General features: G+C 52.9%; 2 protein-coding genes across 7 annotated transcripts in view; one reads left to right on the top strand and one right to left on the bottom strand.

Moving 5' to 3' along the window:
* Window positions 1-13,111, bottom strand: part of WDR25 (WD repeat domain 25) — a 137,770-nt gene extending 124,659 nt beyond the window's left edge. The window contains exons 1-2 of one of the 5 annotated variants that reach the window (XM_046647409.1): window positions 13,039-13,111; window positions 9,096-9,943 (exon numbers count right to left, since the gene is read on the bottom strand). In XM_046647409.1, coding sequence (XP_046503365.1) covers window positions 9,096-9,902 — 807 coding nt within the window. In that variant the 5' untranslated portion in view covers window positions 9,903-9,943; window positions 13,039-13,111. Of the gene's footprint in view, window positions 1-9,095; window positions 9,944-12,729; window positions 12,982-13,029 lie in introns of those variants that run through there. The other 4 variants (XM_046647413.1, XM_046647410.1, XM_046647412.1 and 1 more) reach the window with 4 other exon arrangements.
* A 72-nt stretch (window positions 13,112-13,183) lies between these two features.
* The window catches only part of WARS1 (tryptophanyl-tRNA synthetase 1), a 31,514-nt gene continuing 21,794 nt past the window's right edge, over window positions 13,184-22,903 (top strand). The window contains exons 1-3 of one of the 2 annotated variants that reach the window (XM_046647415.1): window positions 13,242-13,261; window positions 14,135-14,198; window positions 19,174-19,314. In XM_046647415.1, coding sequence (XP_046503371.1) covers window positions 19,231-19,314 — 84 coding nt within the window. In that variant the 5' untranslated portion in view covers window positions 13,242-13,261; window positions 14,135-14,198; window positions 19,174-19,230. Of the gene's footprint in view, window positions 13,262-14,134; window positions 14,199-19,173; window positions 19,315-22,903 lie in introns of both variants that reach the window. The other variant, XM_046647414.1, reaches the window with a different exon arrangement.

Raw genomic sequence — 22,903 nt, 5'->3', positions numbered from 1 at the left:
CACACACACACACACACACACACACACACACACTGAGCCTCTGGTCAGATCAGCTTTTTCGGGCCTCCCTCCTGATTCTGAATGAGCAGCAGAAAATCTCTAACATGAAACACAAGACACCAAATCAAGAAGACAAAAGGACCTTCAGAGACAGAAGGGACAGAAACATCTCAGAAAACACAGGAAAAGCTTCAAAGAACTCAGAGCACTAAGAAAAGACCTCGTAAATATGCAATAAAAAATAATATACTAGATTAAACAAAGGAACATTCAGAAAACAAGAAACAGCCCCTGGAACGTAAAAATATGATAGCACAGAACACTTTTATGAATATGTTATACTTCAGTAAAAAAGTTTACGTATGTGAGCGTATGAGAAATACAAAATCGAAAAAAAAAAGGATTGAAAGATAAAGTGGAAGAAATTTCCCAGAAAAATAAAACAGAAAGGCAAAGACAGAGAAAACCAGAGAGAAAAGACAAGTAAATGAGACGCTCACTTCAGAGACACCCAGGCCGTCCAACAACCAGAGTCCCAAAGTCAAAGCCCCACCCGGGGAACAGCCCGGGGCATCCCCATCTCTCCACAGCGCCCGCTCCATGGTGGGTCCGAGTCCCTGGGCCTCCCTCTTGGTGGGAAGACACGCCTGGAGGCAGCTCGAGCCTCCTGGCAGAGCAGAGCCACGGGGCCACGTCTGTGCCAGGTTTCTAAGCCTGTCTGGTCCTCCGGGTCTCAGCCAGGGCCACAGTGTTCTGAGAGGTTTCCAGGCATGTTCTCTTCTACCTTGTCAAGGAAGGAAACTTCCAGAAGCTTGTCCAGGGAGGCTATGTGAAGGTAGGCTCCCAGGGATCCTGGGCTGACACCACCGGCCTCACTCACAGGCATGTTCTGACCGCTTCTCACTGCCTTGTCCCTGAGTCCTGCTCCACGTCCCCGTCACAGGGTCTGCAGAGGTTGCAGTGACTTACTCACCCCTTCTCTGGAGGGGTAAAAATACTAGCAATTTGAGGGGGACATGACCATCCCGTAAGTTTTAAATGCCAGTTACAAAAACGAAGTACCTGAAAGCCAGCTGACACACATGGGACAAAAGACTGGAAGGAGACGCTGTGTGCGAAATGCTCACTATGCCTGAGGGTCTACGGTTACAGTGTTAACTTCTGCTCTTTTTTTTTTTTTTCATTTTTTCCCAAAGTTTTACCACTTTTATGATAAAACAAAGTTAAATTAAGACAACTCATTTTTAAAAAAAGGAGAAGGGCAAAGCCAGCACTGGAGTAGACGGGCAGCTTTAAGAGCCTTCTGTGTCCACGTGCTAAGGCAGCGAGGGACAGTTTACTGGACTGTCTCAACTCCTAAGTGTGCCAATTTTGCAATCTGCATTTCTCAATTACATTAAAAGCATTTTCCCAAATTGCTCTCTTCTTCCCTTAGTGACACGAGCCGAGACTGGCTGCGCTGGGCGCCTGAGGACAGCCAGCCCCCAGCAGGCACGCCGCCCCGCCCTGGGCGCACTCAGCAGTTTCAGTCACACGGAATGAAGTTTTCTGAAAGCAGAAGACGCAGCTTGGGCTCTGCCACACTTTCCTTCTCTTACTCCTCCTTCAACCCAAGGTTTTATTCTGAAGGCGCAATCTTGCAAGGCCCTTCTGGCAAGCACACAAGAAGTGGGAAATGCCTCATTTCTTGGCCCCAGAAACGTCACAGCTTTCATACGGGGGAGAGGAGTGTCAAAAAAACTTCACTTCCCACGAAAAGAAGGTTCCAGCTCGGGATCTCCAGCTCTTCCCGGAGGCTCAGCAGCCCTGCTGTAGACCAGCCTGCAGCCCCCACTCCCAACCCTGGGACAGGTCAGATGACCGTGAACTGACCCTGGAAGGGTAACACTCAAAGGCAAGGGAGAGGAGCACATAGCATCCAGAGAGGGAAGCACCCGAACACTTCCTATGCAAGTTTCCAGCTCCGCAGTGCCACCTGACCTGGCTGTGTGCAAGTGTCTTCCCCTCTCTGGGCCTCTGTGAAATGAAGATGGCACCAGATGATCTCTGTGTGCACAAGCGCACACACACGCACGCACCACCCATTCTCTCCTTGCCGTCACCTAATTACCCTCGATGCACTGTGAATCATTCACTCCCCAAACACCAAACGCCCACCCTGGCAAGCCGACCCTCCTCCCCAGCTGTGCGTCTCTCATTTTCAGTTGATCTGCCTCATGCCTGGAATACATTGCCAATCATCTGCATAATGCCCCATGACTCCTCGCACCACACATCAAATCATTTCTCAATCTCATTGTGTAAAAGCCATCAAGAATAATTCTTTCAAAACTGAAATGAACCCTCACTCTGGCACTTGGATCAGAAATTCCTTGTCTTTGAACCTGAGATAGATTACTTTCTACAAAGCACATCTAAGATACCCTAACACAAGCAGACAGGCTAACAATGATAAATCAGCGGGACCCCACAACACATAAAAATGCAAAGCCAACCAGCACACGCATCATTCCCTCCTGCCCTTTCCAGAACCACACGGTTTGGAAGCTGGGACAGGCTTGGGCACCACTTGGGCGAGGGGAGGTGTCTCTCCATCCTTTACTCTCAGAGGCAGGCGAGCAGAGCGGGGTTTTAGCTCTCTTTACTTAGGCTCTGTAGACTGACAGTCATCTTCCCATCTTGCCTCTACCAATTACCAGCTGTGTGACAATGGACAAATCCCTTACCCTCTCTGTGCCTCCACTGCCTCATCTGTGAAATGGGAATAAGAACAGCCCTAGCCTCTTGGCCTGTTGTGAAGATGAGATGGAGTGTTGACAAGTGGGCCTAACAGGTGGTAATCACTCGGGGATGATTGGCTGTCTCCATCCTCTCCTTTGTCTTCGCAGTCAGAGGTCACAGCCGGCAAGCGGCACAGTGAGACCCCAATCTGGGTCTTCAGTCCCCAGAACAAAGTCCTTTCCTTCAGACGCACGTGGGAAGGGGCCCGAGGAAGGGGGCCCAGCTGGAGAAAGGCGGGCGTGTCTCCAGTGCCCATGGACTCGCTCCCCTGGGTCTCTGCTGTTAGACGGCTTCCCAGCACCACTAGCGCCTCCGACGCAGAAACGCTGTGACGGGCCGGGCGCCGTGCAATTGCCTTCTCCTCCATCACGGTTTAAACATGACCATTTGGAGGGTGGACCCAGCCCTCCGATGCAAACCTTCCAAGTGGGCAGCTCATGAAAAGGGAGTGGGGAAATGGCTTGGGACAGACAACCCCAGAAACTTTTTACATTTCAAAAGTATCTCAGGAACATTGACATTGAAACTCTCGAAAAACGTGTGTGCATAGACTATGAAAAGATTCAAACAAAAACAAGAGTTACATTAACTTGGAAGATTCTGGCCGACTTGTCTTTTCTCTAATTGTTTGTAACTCATCCACACAGGGACGGGGGGTTGGGAACATTTCTGCAGCCCCTCCTGTGTGCGAGGCACTGACCTGCATCTTCTCCTTTCTTCTCCACAGCAACAACCCTAATAGGTAGCCATTATCCCCATTTTACCAGTTGGAAAACTGGGGGATCAGAGAGGCTAAGAAATTTTCCCTAAGTCACACAGCTCCCAAGCAGCACATACAGAACAGGAACCCAGGAGTCTCATCCAGCAAGGGCACTGAAGGTTTGAATCTGTGCAGGCTCCGCTCACCACACACAAAGGCTTTAGCTAAAGCCTGAATGGAAACCCAAGCCCATCTTAACTGCATTCAGGAAGCAAAGACGACGGCCTTAACCGACAGCCATGTTCACTGCAGCGCTGACTATCTTAAACGAAGCGGGAAATGACAGGAAAGAACACGCAGGTGACAAAGCAAGGTTTGGCATTTGAGACAATCATGAAAGTATGTTTGGGGAAAGGGTTTAACAAGGTACAAAAATGCCCCTGACAAACGGTACAAAAGATGGGGGACGGGGGAGCAGAATCAAAACTGCACACGCCCTGCAGGGGGTGCCACTTCTGCAGACAGGAGGGCCGCAGGGGTCCCGCCGCAGGGGTCCCGCCGCAGGGGTCCCGCCGCAGGCCCGGTGGTAACGAGCTGCCGACTCAGGGCCTGGACGCTCGGTGGTCCCGGGTGCTCCTTCACACTACACTTCTCTGCATCTTCAAAAAGTTTTTCACAAGAAGCATCTATTACATCCATGATCAAAAATGAAAAGTTTTCTTCAGCGTATTTAAGGGAGCTTGTTATTGAAAGAACTCCTGGAGCCAGTTACTGCATAAAGCAAACAAACAACACCTAATTCGTACATTTTATTTAAAATCTCCCCGCGTCTCAGAACGCCGGATCTTCCCACGCGCACAGTAGGTCCGTGGGAGTGAGAGGCAGGCCATGTGCCTTTGGGAGCCCTTTCGGGGCCAGCAGAGGGCTCAGCACATGGGGCGACCATAGGGGCTGCCTGAGCTTGGTTCCCGCAGACAAAGTTTGTGCTTTTTCCTTCAAAAAGGGCCTCAAAGTCTGAATTCTATCTTTCTGTGCAGTGGGTATTCAAACGTATTGAGCCAAATGAGGACACAGGGAAATGAAAAGAGAATGGAAAAGGGGATTCGTGCTGGGATTTCAATGATGAGGAACAGACGCGCGCCGCAGACGGGGGCAGGAAGGGACCGGCGGGAAGGGAAACAGAGCGTGGGGGCGGAATTATGAGTCACTGTTTTCCTTTACTTAATTTCTCGAGCTGAAAATTTTTCAAAACTAATATAAGCATATTTTACAGCTCACAGAACATTTACAGCTTATTAAAGTGAGTATCTTCCCACCGTACGGTACCCGATTGAAATTTATGAATTCCGAGCCACGTTCTAGGGAGACGGAGGCACTGACACGCCACGTTCCTCAGACTCATCAGCCGGATTGTGTTGTTTTCCTCCCCATCAGAAAAGAAATCGCATTTCAGTAAATGTTACCTTGCATCAAGGGTTCTTCCACGTTCTAGAAGCTCGGGTGGGCTCTCATGTGAAGGCCTACTGTGCCCCCTAGTGGCGAAGAGGATTTATGCACTTAAAACACAATCCCTTCCCAAAGGCTGGAAATGAAATCCAAAAATTTTTCATCTTTATTGATCACTTAACATGCACAAAACTTTGTGTCAGGTGCTACCGAGAACATAAAAATGGGTCTGGTGCAGTTCCCATGCTCAAGAAGCTTACAGTCCACCAGGCGAAGCAGATGTGGTCCTGCGAGTATGCAGCTAGAACGAGGCGGTACCACAGAAAGGAGGGGAGAAGACTCCTGGGAGAGCAACAACGCGAGCACACAGTAAGCGCCTACTATGTGCCAGGCACCACACTAGGTAATTCATATCCGACATTATTTACTTTTCACAACCACCCAGCAAGGCATACATAATTATCTCCACTTTACATACACTGGTTGAGGCTCAGAGAAGTTAGGTAACTTGCCCAAAATCACACAGCCGGTCATGGGCAGAGGGAGGATTCAGACTAAAGTCCTGTGACCCCAGCCCCCAAGCTCTTCCCTCCTTCTTGATCCAGCGGGGGGAAAGAAGGCACTCTGGCAGACTTTAACGAAAAGACAAGGGGACAGGCACTCTAGGAAGCGAACACAGAGTTGGCGGGTGTCCTGTTCCGTGACCTCTTCCAGCTCATTCCCCACGGCATCCACCACCTGCTCTCCACCCAGGACTGGGCTGCAGCAAACTGGGACCCCTGCCTGTGCCCACAGCCCTGTGCCCACTCCAGACTCAGGGTCCAAAAATGCCTCCCACACCCCTCCATCTCATCCCAGATCACAAGGCCCCCAGCTCTACCACGCCGCCCACCCTCTGACGCCAGGGATGGAAAAGAACCCCACGCTGCCCGGGGCTCCAGCTGCCCTCCAGGCTATGCACAGACCCGAGGGCCCGGCACACCCGAGGCCTCAGCCGGGACTTCGCTCCCTGGCTCCCAGCTCAGCCCCCATCTAGTCCACAGCCCACCCGTCTTCCCATCCCGGCTCCTCCGGCCCCTGCCACATATTCTTCACACAGAAGAGCTGCTCAAAGCCAATTTGCCCAAAACCAATTTACCAAATAACTCCATCCCTGAAAACGGTCAAACACTTCAAAGCAGAGGGACCCTGGCCCACGGTCTGCATCCAGCTGACAACAGCCCTGGTCTGCAAGACACCACAGTAGGAAAGGGTCAGCAGATGCGGACCCAGCAGCCAGGACAGCAGCGACGCTCTGCCCCTGCGGCCACCAACACTGCCACCCCTGCAGCATCACCATGAGGGGCAGACAGTGCAGGGGACAGGGCTCCCTGGAGGGGGCCAGGCTGAGCAAGGGGCCGGCGCCCACGTCATCGCCTGCAGCACACACCACCTCCCCGAACGGGCAGTGGGCACAGCAGCTGCGCCCGGCCTGCCCAGGGCACCCCCACAGCCACTGGCCCTGGCCCCGGGTCTCAGCGACCCGCCCCAGCAAATCATTCCTACCGTGGTCCTGCGGCCTCCCAAGCTAGGCCAACTGCGCCCTCTTCTGGTCACGCAGTGTCATGGCAGGTTGGCTGCTCCCGGGGTCCCCTCCACCGGAGCCTCCGGCGTCCACAGTGCACACTGCCTGGCACATTCATCTCCACACACACCCACTACACGACTGAACACACATGACTCCACTCAGACGCTTTCTGTTCAAAGACCATCATGGGGACACCTCTGCTTGGGAAACCTAAGCTTCCCAGGAGAAAGGGACCGAGCTGGGTCCGCCGAGTCCCACGCTGACGCCAGGCACAGACAGGTCCCCAGGGGGCTCCAGGTCTACCCTGCAGCACCAGGAGGCCCAGCCCTACAGGCAGGCAGGCAGCGGGCACCCACCAGGTCCCCAGGGGGCTTCCGGCCTGCCCTGCAGAATCAGGAGGCCGGGCCCCACAGACATGCGGGCAGCGGGCACCCACCCAGTCCCCACGGGGCTCCAGGCCTGCCCCACGGCATCAGGAGGCCCAGCCCCGCAGGCAGGCGGGCAACGAGCACCCACCAGGATGCACCCGCCCCACATCCCTCCACCCATCTCTGCCCAGGCAACGCAGGCTCCTCTTCAAGCCTGTACTGCCAACATTCGCCAGATGGCCCCTCCCTCAGGGCTCCTAGAAAGGGGCTGCCTGTGCCCCTAATGGCATGCTGTGACCACACTACCCTCCACAAAACTCCACATGCCTGGCATTGGACGGGGTGCTTGAGACACATGGTGCCCAGGCACTTGTCCCACCTGAGAAGCCCCAGCCACAGGTCTCACGAGCTTGCTTTATTGAAGAGGAAACAGGCTCAGAGAGGTTAAGTGCCTTGCAGAGGGTCACCAAGCTGTTGGGCACAGACCCAGATCACTCTAACTCCAGCCCACAGCCAGGCCAGCCAGACCCCGCCGGGCTCCACACAGTCCCCACGCATGCCCATGAGAAACCCCCCAATGGCTCGTGACCAAGGGGCAGGCCCCCACGGCCCTCCGTGGGCACAGACTCTCGGGAAGGAGATCTAAGGAGAGCTGGGAGGCCCCAGGACCATGGGACCGATATGAGCACGTCACAATGCACACCAGGGATGCCAGAAGGTTCCTGGGCAGACTTCTGAGCCCCCGGCCTCGCAGGAAGAGCCCCGAAGACCACCCTGAGCTCCACACTGAGGACACAGCATGACACTCTCCCCACAGAACTCCGCCAGCCTCGCCAGAAAGAACACAGACAAGCCACTTGGGGACTCACGTTGCCGCCTAAAATGACTCCCAGTGATTTAGCCCATTTCTAGAATTCCCTGTACTTGGGCTTCCTTTCTTCATTTCAGAAAATGCCTCCTAGGAAAAAAGCTCAAAACGTAACTTGCAAATACACCGTCCTGGGCAGGCTGGTTCCAGATCTCTGAGGAAAACAGAGGCAGGAAGCCTCTCGAGCACCGGTGGGGTACCTAGCTCTGTGCCGGGGGCTTTGTGAGAGTTTTTCTCCCATGATCACATGACACAGCTATGACGGTGAGCTTTACAGATGACACAGCGGACTCGGAGGGGGAGGGTCAGGCCAGGTGACCAGCGACCCACAGCAAAGCTGGATTCGAAGCCACGTCCCTCCCAGTCCAAAGCCATTTTCTTTCCAGGAAGCTTCTGTTCAGCTCATTTTTCTTTGGCACCTACTACGTGTGGTGCTTTCCTAGCTGCCGAGGACGCTGAGGCAGAGGGACACAGAGTGCAGCCCGTGGGGGCTGGAGACAGGGCACAGGCAGGTGCGACACACCCGTTACCCTACACACTTGTGGATATGGTGACAGCTCACTGCAAGTCTGCATTACTTCAGTAGCTTTTAAAATAGAACTAACAATGAAAACCAGAGTTTCCGGGTAAGCCAGAAGTCCCCAGCAGGGCATCCACAGACCTCCCTGGTCTTGGCTCCCCAATTCCCCAGCCTCAGCCCCTCCCCCATCGAGCCCCTCAAGGTCTCCTATGCTTAGAGCCAAGCCCGCCCTTCCACACCCTCCTTCCCAGGTGACCTTCCCTCCCAGGCGGGGCTGCTGTCCCTCCCACTGGGTTCCCAGAGCACTGGTGTGCCCCCAGGGGTCCCACCCTCACAGGCCTGAGCCCGGGGCTGCAGTGTCTCCATCCACACTGTGCTCACCCTGAAGCCAGGGCTGGACCCACCTACCTCTGTGCCCCCTGGACCCAGCCCAGCGCCTGGCACAGAGCTGGCATCACTCAACACTCAACAGGGGTCACAGAGGATGTCCCCGAGTGCCCGGGGCTCGGGCAGGGCCCGCCTGCCTCTGCCACTGATGGCTCTCGCTCAACGACCTCTCCCGCCCAGGCCTCCAGTGTCTGCATGTCCTCACCGCCCCCACGACGGATAAGCACTGGCATCCTCTGGCGGCATGGGCATGGGGGGGGGGTGGGGCAGAATGGATCAACGATCCATGGGGGGGACACCAAGAACCAGCTCCTGAACGCAACCAAGAGAATCACAGAAATTCCCAACAAGAAGGGGTCACCCTGCCACAATGGCCACCTCACAGTTTCGAAGAAGAAAACATCCCAGCAGGTCACTCCTAAGAGCACCTGGAAAGAGCAGGTGCACTCAAGTCTTACCCTGAAGGTTTTATCCATAGAAGCTGAGAGCAGCATGTGGCTCTGAGAAGGTACTGGACACCACTGGACACCGTTGACAGGGCCACGGTGGCCTCTCAGATGGAAGAGCACACTCCTGGGAATCTTGGTTTCTTTATACGGGCTGTCCAAATACGGCTGAATAAACTCGGACACTCTGGAGGCCACGCAGAGCGGGGCCGGGGCTCGCCGGGCACAGGGGCCCCGGGCCTCTGCCTCGTTGCTCTTGCCTGTTTCGGCACCTACTGCTTGCAACTGTCTGAGTCTTTTCGGGGTGTAGGGGATGACGCAGTCCTCACGCCTTCTCCTCTGCAGGGAGCTGCCATTTGTCCCTGAGGTGTCACATTTGGTTTGGGCACAGAAAGACAGCTCAGGGGAGCCGGCAGTCCCCCAGGAGGGTTTTACCTGTTTAACATGGGCAGCTGCCAGGGGCACGTGGCCGGCCGGAGTGTGGCTGGCCCACAGGGAAGGACAAGGAGGCTCGTTCGTGGGGAAGGTGACTTCGGGCTCCGTCCTGGGCCACTGGAGCCTCCGGCTGGGGCAAGACCCCGGGTCACTTCTCCAGAGCCGAGCCAGCGGGAGACGATGGCCGGCTGGGTCTTCACAAGAACCAGGCTTTGTGGCCAGTGCTCCCCCTTCCGTCACGTCCAGGCCTCCGGGTGCAAAATCCTGCCCTCGGGGTTTGACCACATCGCGAGTGTCCGTCATCTGGCTGGTGGCATTAACACTTCCCGCAGCCTCGGTCTCGGCCTCTGAGTCTGAGTCATCATAAGCCACCAAAGAAGCCATTGAAGATGCAGTTTCTTGCTGTCCTTTGAGGGCAGACTAACCTAAGACCCAACAGAGTCAAGTGTCAGAAAACATGCATGGAAGCATATTTACCCCCACATGTAGTTAAAAGAAAACAGGCCAGCTAGGAAGTCCCAGACTGAAAAGCCCCTAAGAATAAACACATACAAAATGAGGGCTTTTCCACACACCAGGCATAATTAGTTAGAAGAGGTAATTTCTTTTTTTTTTCTTTTTTTTGGCTGAGGAAGATTCACCCTGAGCTAACATCTGTGCCAACCTTCCCCTACTTTGTATGTGGGATGCTGCCACAGCACAGCCGTTAACAAGTGTTGTAGGTCCTTGCCTGGAAATTGAACCCACAAACCCAGGCCGCTGAAGCAGACCATGCTGAACTTAACCACTGTGCCATGGGGCCGGGTCCTAGAAAACGTAATTTTTAAAAATGAAAACTATGGAATATCTGGGAACAAATTTAACAAAAAAATCAGCAAGACCTACATGAAGAAAACTAAAACTTTATCGAAAGACATAAAGAGGACCTGACTAAATGGAGACCCAGTGCCAGGACAGAAAGACTCAGGACTTCGAAGATGCCTTTTGGAAGGCCGATTTGAGGGTGTCTGTTACAAATTAAACACATGGTTTTCACTGTATCAACCACACTGTAGAACGCTATCCTACAAATGCTAGCACATGTTTGCAAAGATAGATGCATAAAGGGAGCGGCAGGAGTGGTCATTAGCAACGGACGAGAAGCACGTCCACTCATCAACACACCCCAGGGCAGGTCGGAAAGTACGGAGAGGGAAAGACGTGTGGCCCCGGCTGGGAAGAGCACGCCACCCGCACCTTCGTCCTCCTCGAGCCGCGGTCCTTCCCTCCATCCTCTGGGCCCAGCACGCTCTTCCCCCCACCACCCCATCTCGGCCACAGGCCAGTGGGAGAGCCCCACCAAACACCAAGACGCCGAGGTGTCTGAGGCGACAGTCCACCCAATTCTGAGGGTGTGATCCAAATCCGCCAGGTTCCCTCCAAACACACAGACTCACAGGGCACTGAATGTCCCCTTTCTAGAACCATCATCCACGAAAAAGTGTTGCCAACTAGCTTCTGGAAAGAAGTGCTTCAGTGTGGAGGTCAATTCTGTGCTGCTAAGTCAGCCTACACGCAAGAGGAAATCAAGGCTGCGGGGCACGTCCGGGACAGCAGAGGGCGTGCAGGAGCGGCGCTGACAGCTCGGGCAGCAGACGACTCCTGAGCACGCCCCTTGTGCGCCACCTTAATACACCACCAGGAGCCCCTCCTCCCGCGTGTGGGGTGAAGTCAGCGGCAGAAGATTCCCTCTGCCGTTCCAGACAGCCTGTCTACCGCCCACCTCTTCCCCTGGACAGGGGGTTTCACGTCCCCTGGAATCAAGCAGCCCACCCCCTCCACGCCTCTCCCCTAAAGGATGGCACATGCCTGAAGGGCGCCACTGCCAACCCCGTTAGGTCGTCCTTCAATACACGTCTGTGGCCTGCCACCTCCAAAAACCCCACTGTCACCTGCAGCCCAGTCCAGGCAGGACCGCCTTCACACCCAAAGCCACTGTCTAAATGAAACTTCTATCACGGGCCAGCCCACCTCAAATGGAGCTACATTATAAAGGACTAATTATGAACTGATGGAACTGTGCACCGCGAACGTGCTGGCATTTCTGTCCTCTGAACGTTTAGCCTGGTCCCGAGGCCCATCCTGATCAGACATCTCACCTGTCTCAACTCCTGTGCCCAGCAACACCCACCCAGCATCCCCATTCCTTCCTGTCAAAGGGAACCCACTAGGCTCCCACCACCAGAGCGCCTTCTTCAGCCAGTAGGATGGATTCCCATCCACCCCGTCATCCACAGCAGTCGACTCACAGGAGAGGCCGATGGCCGGAAGTAAAGACGAGGTCTATAGCAGAAGATCCACGAGTAGCGGCCTTGGGGCCCATTAGTCCCACTTCCCAAGCAGGCAGGGCAGCAAGGACTGAACGAAGGCAGAGGGTGCACAGTAGGGCTCCCCACACTATCTGCTTCATGTACATTTTGTTCACTCATTCAACAAACATTGACGGACCATGGACTACTCGCCAGGCCCCGCCCCAGGCATCAGGAACAGGGCGGCCAACGAGCCAGCAAAGGATGCCCTGGGCTCAGCACGCTCACACGCCAGTGGGGAGAGACAGCCCAGAGTCAAGGGAGACAGAGCATGTCAGTGGTGAGAAATCCTAGGGAGAAGAGTAAGAGAGCGAAGGAGAGCAGGGCGGCGGGGGGCTTGGGGCTGCGGTGTCATAGGGGGGCCGAGGACGGCCTAGGACAGAGGCGACACCCGAGCGAGGCTGTGGAGGAGGTGAGGGCGCCAGGTGGTCAGCAGCATCACAGACTGACCAGCAAAACTCATCCAATAGGGCGACAGGGGAGGCAAGGAAGACTCAAGGGGAACAGGCGAAAAAGAAGATCGGGAGCCACCGAAAACAACAGAAACTTCAGGAAAAAGGCGTTTGCTGCCTTTTATGTTTCTCAGACAACAGACTTTTTTAATGGAAAGAGGGGAGTGATTAAACCAAGAGAAGTACCGCTAGAAGGAGCGGTAAGGTCATGGGAGACAGGAGGCTACGGAGGGGGGAGTGGCGCTGACGGTCACTCGCATGTCAGCTCCGCGAGGGCAGGATTGCTGTGTTTTGTTCACTGTTCGATCCCAGGCATCTAGAAATATCTGTGGAACGCAACCTGGCGGGAGGGGGGCACAGAGAAAGTCAAACAAATAGGCTCTTCTCATCCAATCAACATTTCCTGATTACCTACTCTGTGCCAAGCCTTATGTTCTATCTGGCGTGGACAGAGATTAAACACAAAACACCGATCCTGCGCCGGAGGCCACGGACTGATGGAGGCGACAAACCAGGTACGACCGGAGATGGGTTTCGAAGGGTGAATAGGAGTTAGCCGAGCTGTCAAGACTGAGAGGCAAAGGATGGGCCAGGGCACTGCGCGCTCGGAAGGAACCGGAGATGAAGGACAGGCGAGCGGCGCCGAGAGGCTTGGAGCGCTCCAGCCGCTGCCGGGCCCCAGCCCCCTCCCGCCCCCGGCCCGCCGCTCACCGCACGCACCGGAAGCGCTCGGTTCTCCCGGAGGCCGTCGGGACTGCACTCCTCCGGCGTTCCGCCGCGCCGGGTCCGCCAGCCAATCAGCGGCGGTCTCCGCCCCACCCCCGAGAGAACAGCCAATGACGGCGCAGCCGGGCCGGAAGTTGTTCTGGCCGGACGGCGTTTCCACGGACGCCGTGGAGGGCCCCGTGGGTGAGCCTGCCTGGTGGATGGGGCGGCTGGGCCGGTAAGTGATGGGGTGGAGGCGGGGAGGGAGGGAGGCAGGCCCACCGGGCGGCGCCCGACGACCTGGCCCCTCCGAGGCCGCCTGCGCGCCGGCGCCCGCCGTGCGGTCCCCGAGCCCGGGCCGGCGCCACGAGGGGCTCTGTCTGCCGCGGCGCCATGGCCCCGTCCTCCGAGCGCCGCGGAGCCTGGGTGGCCTCCCTCCGCTTTCCTTGCCCCACGCGGAGAGGCCCCCCCTTTAACGAGGGTCTGCCGTGTGCCGGGGGGTTGCCTGCGGGACCGCACTTAGCCCCCACGGTGAATTTAGGAGGCTTCTCTGCCCGTTTCGCAGCCGGGGAAGCCGAGGGGGAAGCAGAGGGGATGCGATGGCCCGAGGTCCCGAAACAAGAAAGTGCCCTAGCTGGGGTTAAGACCCAGGTCTGTCTGACCTCGGAGCTCATCCTCTTTCCCCTACAATGCCCCGCCTTGTTGACAGCCGCAGGGACTTTACAGCCCGCCTCCCCCTACACACATCAGGTCTCCTGCCGATGCTCAGGGTGGGGAACGAGAAGAGGGCGGGGAGAGCAGATGGGTAGCCTGCCTGCGGTATGCGGCGGCTGATGCAATGACCGGCAACAGCTAGGTTCTCGGGGGAGTTTCGTTGGTCTCCACCCGCTCCCCTCACCCCCCCCCCCCCGCAACCCACCCTGATTGAACAGAATCAAAGAAGTTGGTCAAGAGACTCAAGTATTTCTGGGAAATGGGGTGGTTTATAAGAAACTCCTCCGTTGATGTAGCTGAAGGGTGGGGTAAACAGGAAAAAAATAAAGAGACTTTTCTAAAAATGAAACTGAAAGAAAGAGGGGAAAACTATTAAAGCAGGCGTTTGGCTGCACAGGGTCCCACTTCTCTGCTGCCCAGCCGGACTAGTGGCCACCTCTGCAGTGTCTGCCGCAGCCTGGGTATGTATTGCCATCTTTGCTGGACTTAGAGCTTATTAGTATTTTTACCAGCCTTTTACCAAAGTGCTGGAAACCTTAGCTCAGGTGATGAGGGGTTGTCTCTCTTAGGATCAGGGTGTGGTGCATTTTATTTCATCCCGTTGACCCAAAGCTCAGGTGATTCATGGCTTCCGGAGGGAAGGGGGATACCGGGGGAGCAGTTGTCTGCCGAATTCATAGCTGGACTTTCAGCGCTTGCATCTTGGCTGTCAGGCTTTTCACTGCTGAGGCTTCCTTAAATAGTCAACATCCAAACATGTTAGCATTCTCATTGTGACACTCGAAAGTATCTTATGGCTGCCTTCATATAAATTATCTTCTTTGCCTTTCAAGGTAGTGCTCATTTTGTTATTTAGAGGGAAAAATAACCTTTCCTCGCAGTGTTTAAGAAAGAAAAAGTGGACATAAACTGTTCCAAGGTTTGAAGTGTTAGAGAACTCCTTGCTCTAAAGAAATCATTTTCTTATGCTCTGGGAACTTGACAGTCCAAGGCCATTGTTCCCCGCACCCTGAGGCCAGGATTGAGGATGGGATCCCACCTCCTGGTGGTGTTCCAGAAACTCCTGTGTCACCTGCTCCTCCAGAATTGGCTGTGTTGCTGCCGCTCTCCCCTACACTGCAAAACTGACGCGTTCTGCTCTCCCTGTGAGTTGATTTCTGCACGCCCCACGTCATTGTCGTGTGGTTCTGTTAAACAGTTCTGTAAGTCTTCCTTCCATTTCTCATCCCAAAACTGTACCCAGTTTCTTCAAGTGCCTCTTATGCTCCTCCAGAACAAGGGAACCTTTCAAAATGAGCATGATGCAAGTTCTTTAAAAAGAGGGACTGCGAATTCACAGCCTTTTAGCTTTCTCTTTCTCTTTAGCTTTTCTCTGTAAAGGTGTGCTGTGATCCTCTGTGGAATATGCAGTTTTGCTCTTGATACTTACTGCCAGTACTTTTTTTAGAGGAGATAATAGATTACTTCACAGATCATAGCTTCATTCCTTTGTTTTAGATTGTAGTATTTGTTAAATAGACAAAGCAGCTTTGCTTAAAAAGATTCAAAGCCCTATTTACAGATTATGCAGTAACATACTGATGTGTGTGCAAGCTATTGATGTCGTTTCAGAGGTTCTGAGCTCTGGGTTAAAAACCTCATAAGTTAAACTTAGTTCTAAAAGTTAGTTAACAAAGAAATAAAGGAGGATGTTAACTAACTGGGAGAAAAAGGAGAAGCAGCATGTGATAAATGGGGTAAATGGATGAAAGCATGAAGTGAGAGAGATGACAGTTCTCTTCTTGTCTCTGACCACTCCTGGAGAACTCACTCAAGAGGTTGCATCATACACACACAGATTTATAGTGTGGGGCGTTCCCACACAGTGAGTGTGCCTTGTGTGAGCAGAGAGCAGGGAGACCCTGTCTGCTGTTCCCTCAGTCAGATTTGGTTCCCGTGTGCCTCTTCTTAAATGGGGTTCTGATATTTAAAGATAAGTGTTTTTCCCTACAACCTGGACCCAAAATGCAGATCCAGTTCATCTGGCTGATCCTCTGCAGGTACCTGCTCCATTGCAGGGGGAGATTGGCTGTCCAGGGCTCACCCACTCATTCGACCTGGCACTTTCCCTAGGAATTTGTAAGGGTGATTTTAATCTGGGCTTGATTTTGGTCCTACTCACAGACTTCAGAAACTTGCTGATGCCGCCTGTTGCCTTCTGTAGAGGACACCATGTTTTTGGAAGGATGGGGAAACCAAAGGGAATTCCAAAAAGAGTGACCAGGATGGTAGGCAGATGTTAGCAATGTGTGAAAAAACCAGACTGGGGATGTGAGACCTGGAGAAGATGCCATGAGCTCAACCAGGCTCTTCCCAAATCTCAGAAGGCTCAGCACATGTCAGGACGTTAAACAAGAGGACAATATTTTGATCCTTAATGCTTTCTATCGAAAGATTAGAGATCGAAAGGAGGAAATGACAAATAAAAATGGCAAGCAATAGGATATATTGGAGAATATGAGGAAGCCATTTGGTATAAACCTAATTCAGCCTGACCTTGTCTTTCCGAAAGGGCCTGACCGTGGCTGTTGAGCATGCATTGTATATCTGCTTTAGACATTCCCTATGGCAAGAACAAAGGCCCTTGAGATAAAGGTACAACTTCGCTCCCGCTCCCAACATTGGCATTTCTTTAAGGATTAAGCATCTTTCCTTAGGCTAGAAACTGATTGCTGTGCTCACCTGTGACCGCCCAGCTCCAGACAATAGACTTGCCTCCTGCTATGCCCGCTGAGATAGCAGACCCACTACCTGCTGTGTCCATCAAGCGCTTTGCGACAGGCAATCTTGTGACCATTGTGGGAGGGACATTTCAATCATATGTGAAATAACCTGTTTGGGGGTACATAACTACTCTGTGCACCCCACTTCTTCGGTGCCCTTTCTTCCTTTGGGAAGAAAGGCCCCAGGCCATGGTCCTCAGATTTCAGCTCAGAATAAACTCACCCAAATTTTCATTTATAGATTGGTTATGGATTATTTTCATCGACAACAAGAGGCTGCTAAAGTCCAGGGCGGAATCTACCTTAAACTGGAATGAGCATTTGCAAGGATAGTGAAGAGGATATAAACCTTAGGAGGAAGATTGAACCTAGGAGATTTATTCATTCAGTAAATGTTCGTTGATAAGCTTCTGTGGACCAGGTTCTAGAAGCACATGAAAGAATAAAACCCAGTGCTTGCTTTTGCTGTCTAATGGAGAAGACAGAAATAACTAAATGCAGCGTGAGCGCCCTCGTAAAGTTACTCACGGGATGGCTCGCCCAGGGCAGGGCAACCATTTGACCCCAGAGGGGAGGGTTCAAGAAAGGCTGTGAAGAGGAGCTGAGGTTTGAAATTACTAAGACAGCTGGCAGGGTGCAGGCAGAGGAGGATGTAAGGCATTCGGGGTCGGGGGAGGGGCAGCAACTGGAATTCTGAGACAGCCCATGGTCGAGGGGGGCTTTGGAAGCAGATCCTGTTTAGCTACCCTGGTGGGGGGACCTCAGAGGGCCGCTGTTACCTCCCTGAGCGGGCAGCCTGTCGTCCGCTAGTGCAGGGCATGTGCTTTGAAGCTGGGAGACTCTGGGTCGTGTGTAAAGTATCTGGGCACGGTGTTTGGTCGTCTGTGGCTAGAAGTAGTTCTCATTGCTTGGATTGTTATTTGATGTGGAACTGTGTGTGTCCTCTCAGCCTAGGCAGAAGGTTCTTCTGTATTCCTTCTCTTCTCCCTAAACTGAGCTTTCTTATCTGGGGCAGTTATCTCAGCCAGCTTCCCTTTCCAGGAATTGAGGTGGTTCTCAGCAAGGTGGGGGGAGCGCTGGCTGCTCTCACATCCTGCTTTTAGCATCATGGTTTCATTGGCTTATGTAAAAATTGGTTTGTTTAAATTTACATACTTTTTAAACAAATATCTAACAAATAGATAAATAAAAATAAATTACCCCTCAAATTTCTGTTTGGTTCATAGAGTTACTAGGAAAAAATCTTAAATGACTAAAAATTACGAAATAGTCTTTTATGAATCCTCTCCTGTGGGGCTGATGCTGTGCCAGACTCTGGACCCACCTGCGTTGTTGCCTGTGATCCGAGCTCCAGGCCTGCACGGTAGTTCTGGTGGCTGTTCCCATTTTACGGTTGAAGCAGAGGCTCGTTCCAGTTAAGTGACTGTCTGTGATGTTTGAGAGTGGGCTCCAGGGTCAGGCTGCTTGAGTTCGCATCCCGTCCCTACCCCTCACTTGCTGTGTTATCCGGGGCAAGATTTTTAACTGCTCTGTGCCTCAGTTCACTCATCTATGAAACAGAGATAAATCTGTCTCATAGGATTGCTGCAAAGCTTAAGGGCGTTGATGGGTATAAGGTGCCTGGAACATCACCAGGTAGAGAAGTGCTGGCCGTCAGTGGCTCTGGCACGGCCTTGTGGTTGTCGTCATCCTCCCCCTCACTGTGGAACAGCAAGTGGTGGGTGGAGCCGGAGCTCAGGAGCCCTAGCAAGCAGTACTTGTCCTGGATCCTTATCTTGCTTACACTTTACAAGATGTTCCCATGCGTTCTTTCTCATTTCTTCTCCTAACAGCCCTTGCGGTAGGTGAAGAAGTTCCTGGTGGCACCACTTTGTAGATGAGGAAGCTGCCCCCAGAAAGGGGAAATGACTGACCCAAGAGGGGGCTGCTGTGGCCAGTCTCTGCCCCAAGGCAGCAGCAGGTGGCCTGCCTTGTGTCCCACCTTCTTTAAGGTTAATGGTAAATATGACTGATAGAAGGCGCGGGTACACCTCCTTCAAAGGTTGCAGCCCAGTGAGGCAGCATGTGGAACGGGCAGGCTATCTATGGTTCTGAACCCAGAGCCAATAAGGCCTGCCCTCCACCCCAGACCTGCCTTTGTTTGAGAACAGAGCAGCTGGCCTGCAGAGGAGGTCATTTGTTCAGCAGTGTGTTAGTTATGGCTGCAAAGGCCTGAGAATTCGTCCCCAGTGCACTTAAGATAAAGAGTAAATAGCAATTTACCAAATGATTTCAGCCGTGGTGACCTTAGGTTTATTAAAGCACTTTGGTATTTTCACCGTGAGCAAACCTGAATCCTTCTTGTGTCCTGGCACTGGGTGCAGCCCAGGGACACGTCAGCTGACGCCATGAGCACTGGGTCTTGCCTAGGAGGGCTCCTCCTCCGCAGTCCTCAGGTCCACAAATCACAGCAATTCCCGTCGTCCTCACCGTTAGCATGTGCTCTTCCTCTGTTCCCCTTTTTTGTTACCGGGAATTTCCGCTTGTGTTTCTATTTGTGTAATTTTACCCATGACCTGTATTAGAACTTACCTCCAACCTTTTTGAAAAGAAGGCCTAGATACAGGGAAGGAGGAATGGCCATGATGGTTTGTTACTCTCTCTCTCCCTTCCTTCCCTCTTTCCTCCCCTGCAGTTTCGTCGCTGAGCGAACCTTCCAGCCCCCTAGCCAGCCGTGAACCTCGTCCTAGGAATGGCCTCTGCGATGGAACTGACCAGTGAAATAGTTGCTCAAGAAGAGCTGGTAAAGGCCCTCAGAGCCAGAAAGGTGTCCAAGGTATGTGATTTTTCCAGGCTCTCCACGCCCCTCTGGCCTCGCCTGTAGGGTCACGCTCCCTGGGGTCAGGCTGTTCCCAGGGCCTGTCCCCTCGATCACTGAGGTATTTTGGGTGTAATGTTACATTTATTTTCTCTCTCAGCCTTATTGATGCGTGTGGTCTACAGGAAAGCCACGGTGAATTACGGCTGCCATCTACCCCGCCCTGCCTACATCCTGCTCTCAGAAACAAATATTTCCAGGTCTTTTAGCTGATCCTTTTGATTGGTGCCCCCCATATCTCTAAAACTCAAGCTGATTTTATTGCTGCTTGTTGACTTTTAAGTTTGGGGCTTTCACTGTGGAAGATGAGGAATTCGCCCTCCCGTAAACACGTCCCGTCCCCCCATCTCCCGATTGACGCGCAGTCCTCGCGCAGTCAGTGTTAGCCTTGACCCGTTGAGTATAGTACAAGTGCTTGTCCCTCTTGCCCAATGGTCGTTTTCTCCGGAGTTGACATTTGTCCTAATGTCTTGTTGCTTGGCTTTTCTATGACCTGGTGATAATGGATCTCCCAGCCCTCCCCCAATTGGCTGAGTCTCCTCTCAAGGCCCTCGTGTCCACCCGTCTCTCACATTCCTCTTCTTGAAGGCTCTCTCCCAGGCCCCTCTGCCTGCTCCACTCTGGACAGTGACTCGCCTCCCGCACTGCCCCTCCTGGGCCCTTCTCTCTCTCCACGCAGGGCTCCCCTGCCCCTCTCTCTTGGGTGCTGTTTCCTGATCCTGGGTCTCACCCCGCCTTGGTTTACTCTGTTTTGGCAAAACAAATCCTCTGGTGGTTTCTGAAAAAATTAGCACTAAGGAAATAACTTGGGGGATCTTTGCACGATCTGAAAGTATCTTTATTTTACCTAATATTTGATTGATAACTGGGCCCGGTAGAGAATTCCAGGGCAGAAGTGATTTTCCCACCCAATTCTGAAGCCATCGCTCCGTCACACCCAGCTGCCAGGGCTGCTGTGGAGAAGCCGGGTGCCGTTCCTTTGTTTTTTCTCTCTGGAAGTTTGAAGGGTCTTCTCTTTGCTCCAGTGTTCTGAAATTTCTGGGGATGGGTGCTCAGTGCTCCTTTGAAACTAGAAATTCATGACCTTTGATTCTCAGAAGTTACATTAGTTGTTTGATTTCTTCTGTTTTCTGTTTCTTTATGGATTTTTTTTTTTACTCGGAGACTGGTCCTCTGGTGTTCTTATTTTTTGGCGTCTTTTTCTTAGCTGTTTTTCTTTCTGTTCTTCTTTCAGGTACATCTCCTCAACTTCTCACCCTCCCGTTGCTTGTCACTGGTCCTCCTCACTTTTAATTTCCCAGAGCCTGTTTGCGCTCCGAATGTCCCTTCTCTAGTGCTGCCCTGGTCCTAGCTCGTAGCCATGGTGGCCTTTCATCTCTCAGATCCTGGTGATGGTGTTCCTGATGGCCCCCTCATAAACTGCGTTTCCTCCAGGTTAACCTTTTCCTCTGCCTGTCGTGTTAGAGGCGGTCCTTAAGTGCTTGGTGATACTTGCTGTCTGCTCATGTTTCAGAAGGGAGTTCAGGCAGCTGCATGGACGCCCTGCACACGTGGGGCTGCGCGTTGATGTAGCTTTCCTTCCCTGAGAGCTACCAGACTGTTCCCTTTTGTTGGGTCTTCAGATTGCCTCTTTGAGGTTGGCAGAGTCCCCAGAGAGGGCTCCTCCAGTCTGCTATCTGGAAGGAACAGGTCTGGCTGCCAGCATGCAGCTGTGTGGGACGCAGGAGCTGGGCGTGTGGCGCTCACTGAAGCTCGCTGTTCTCAGGCGCTGTCCCTGCCCCCGCTGTGCAGAAGCCCCCAGTCTAGACACTTTGAGCGCTTCCTCTCTAGACACTAAACCGCTGGGTGGGGGACAGGGTGGCCCTCCGTCAGCTGTTGGGGGAGGCTCGAGTGGAGATCTCAGTCACTGCTTCTTAAACAGACTTTCGACCAGGGCTCCTGTTTTCATAACCCACTTTCACCCTCACTTCCCTAAGCGCCTGGGGCCACTCGTCCCCCAGCCTCCTGGGAATTCCACAGCAGCAAAGGTCCAGTCGCTGCCCAGCATTTCCACGGTGTCTTAGCATTTGTTCTTCTCACGTGCTCAGTCAGGTCCAGCCAGCCACCAGCTTTCCACCTTCTGCAGTCTTGTTGCCATCGTCCTCTTCCTCTTTCCTTTGTCCCCGTGCAATTCTGCCTCTTTTAAAGAGCTCTTTGCTGCCGTAGGTGTCAGAAGTGTGATCCCTTCTGTCTGCATCTTTAGCTGGCATGTAAGCACTTCTTTCATCCTGGGATGCCTCCACTCTTGGGTCACCCAGCTTCTGTCTGCAGGACTTCAGCCTTCACTTCCAACCCCTGTTGTCTTCTTTTCAAAAATCTCTTCCTCAGTTCTCACCAGACAGTGTCAGCCATCTCACACTCACCCCAGTAGTTTACTTTGACCCTTTGGAGCCCAAGTAAACCATTACATTTTAAAAGAAATAAATAATACTGAAAGAAAGTGATGTCAGAAAAGGAGTTGAGGGGCCGGCCCCGTGGCCGAATGGTTAAGTTCGCGCACTCCGCTGCAGGCAGCCCAGTGTTTCGTCGGTTCCAATCCTGGACGCGGACATGGCACCGCTCGTTGAGCCACGCTGAGGCGGCGTCCCACATGCCACAACTAAGAAGATACAACTATGTACCAGGGGGCTTTGGGGAGAAAAAGGAAAAAAAAAAATCTTAAAAAAAAAAAAGAAAAGAAAAGGAGTTGACTATTCAGGCAAAGAGGTTTACACACCACGTGGGGCCCAATGGATGAGGCTAAGTTAGTTGTTTAAAAAAAAAAGAAGATCTAAAATACATAAAGGACTCAATGTTAATCATTTATTCTATAAACCCATGTTGGGAACTTGACAGTGATGTTTTTGTCCATTTAACGTTAAATTTGAATAACATTTAATAAGTGTTTTTGGTTAGTAATTGGTAGTGACTCCAGCAACGTGCATTATTTTAGCAAACAAGCAATACTTAACACACTTTAGAATAACTCTTCCAAGCCAGTGGTGAAAGGGCTATAGACTGCAGTGTGCTTCAGAGCAAGACCATTCCTCCCGTAGGTAATTCGATAGCTCATGTTTGCCCCACATTTGTTTTCTTGCAAGCACTGAGCCAGGCACTGCGGAGAAGAGGGGAGTAAAACGTGCTTCCCCATCCACCCGCGGTGAGCGTCCCATCTCTACAACTCGAACTCATTTAAATGGCGATCTCCAGATAGTTTCAGAGTTTGAAACAAATCCGCGTCTGCACAATCGCCCTGCAAGAGCAGCCCTCTGTGGCCCAGGTGCGGTGCCTGATGGAGCCCTTCTCTCTCAGTGAGGTCCGTGTCGCAGTCACTCCACTGGGAGCCCGCTTTATGGCCCCTTCTCTATAAACTCTGAGTGGAATGTTTGGGTTTGCCTTGGCGAGCACGTGGGCTGTGTCTGGCCTTTGTTTGCGATCTCATCCAGCGAGGCCAGTTAGGGAGCTGAGCTCTGACCTGCTCCGCTCGGCCTGCTCGTGGACCGCCCGGCTTCCCGCAGCGGCGGCGGGC

The sequence above is a fragment of the Equus quagga genome, chromosome 20 (genome assembly GCF_021613505.1).
Source record: "Equus quagga isolate Etosha38 chromosome 20, UCLA_HA_Equagga_1.0, whole genome shotgun sequence".
NCBI lineage: Eukaryota > Metazoa > Chordata > Mammalia > Perissodactyla > Equidae > Equus > Equus quagga.
This window is presented reverse-complemented; position numbering and strand designations above follow the sequence as displayed.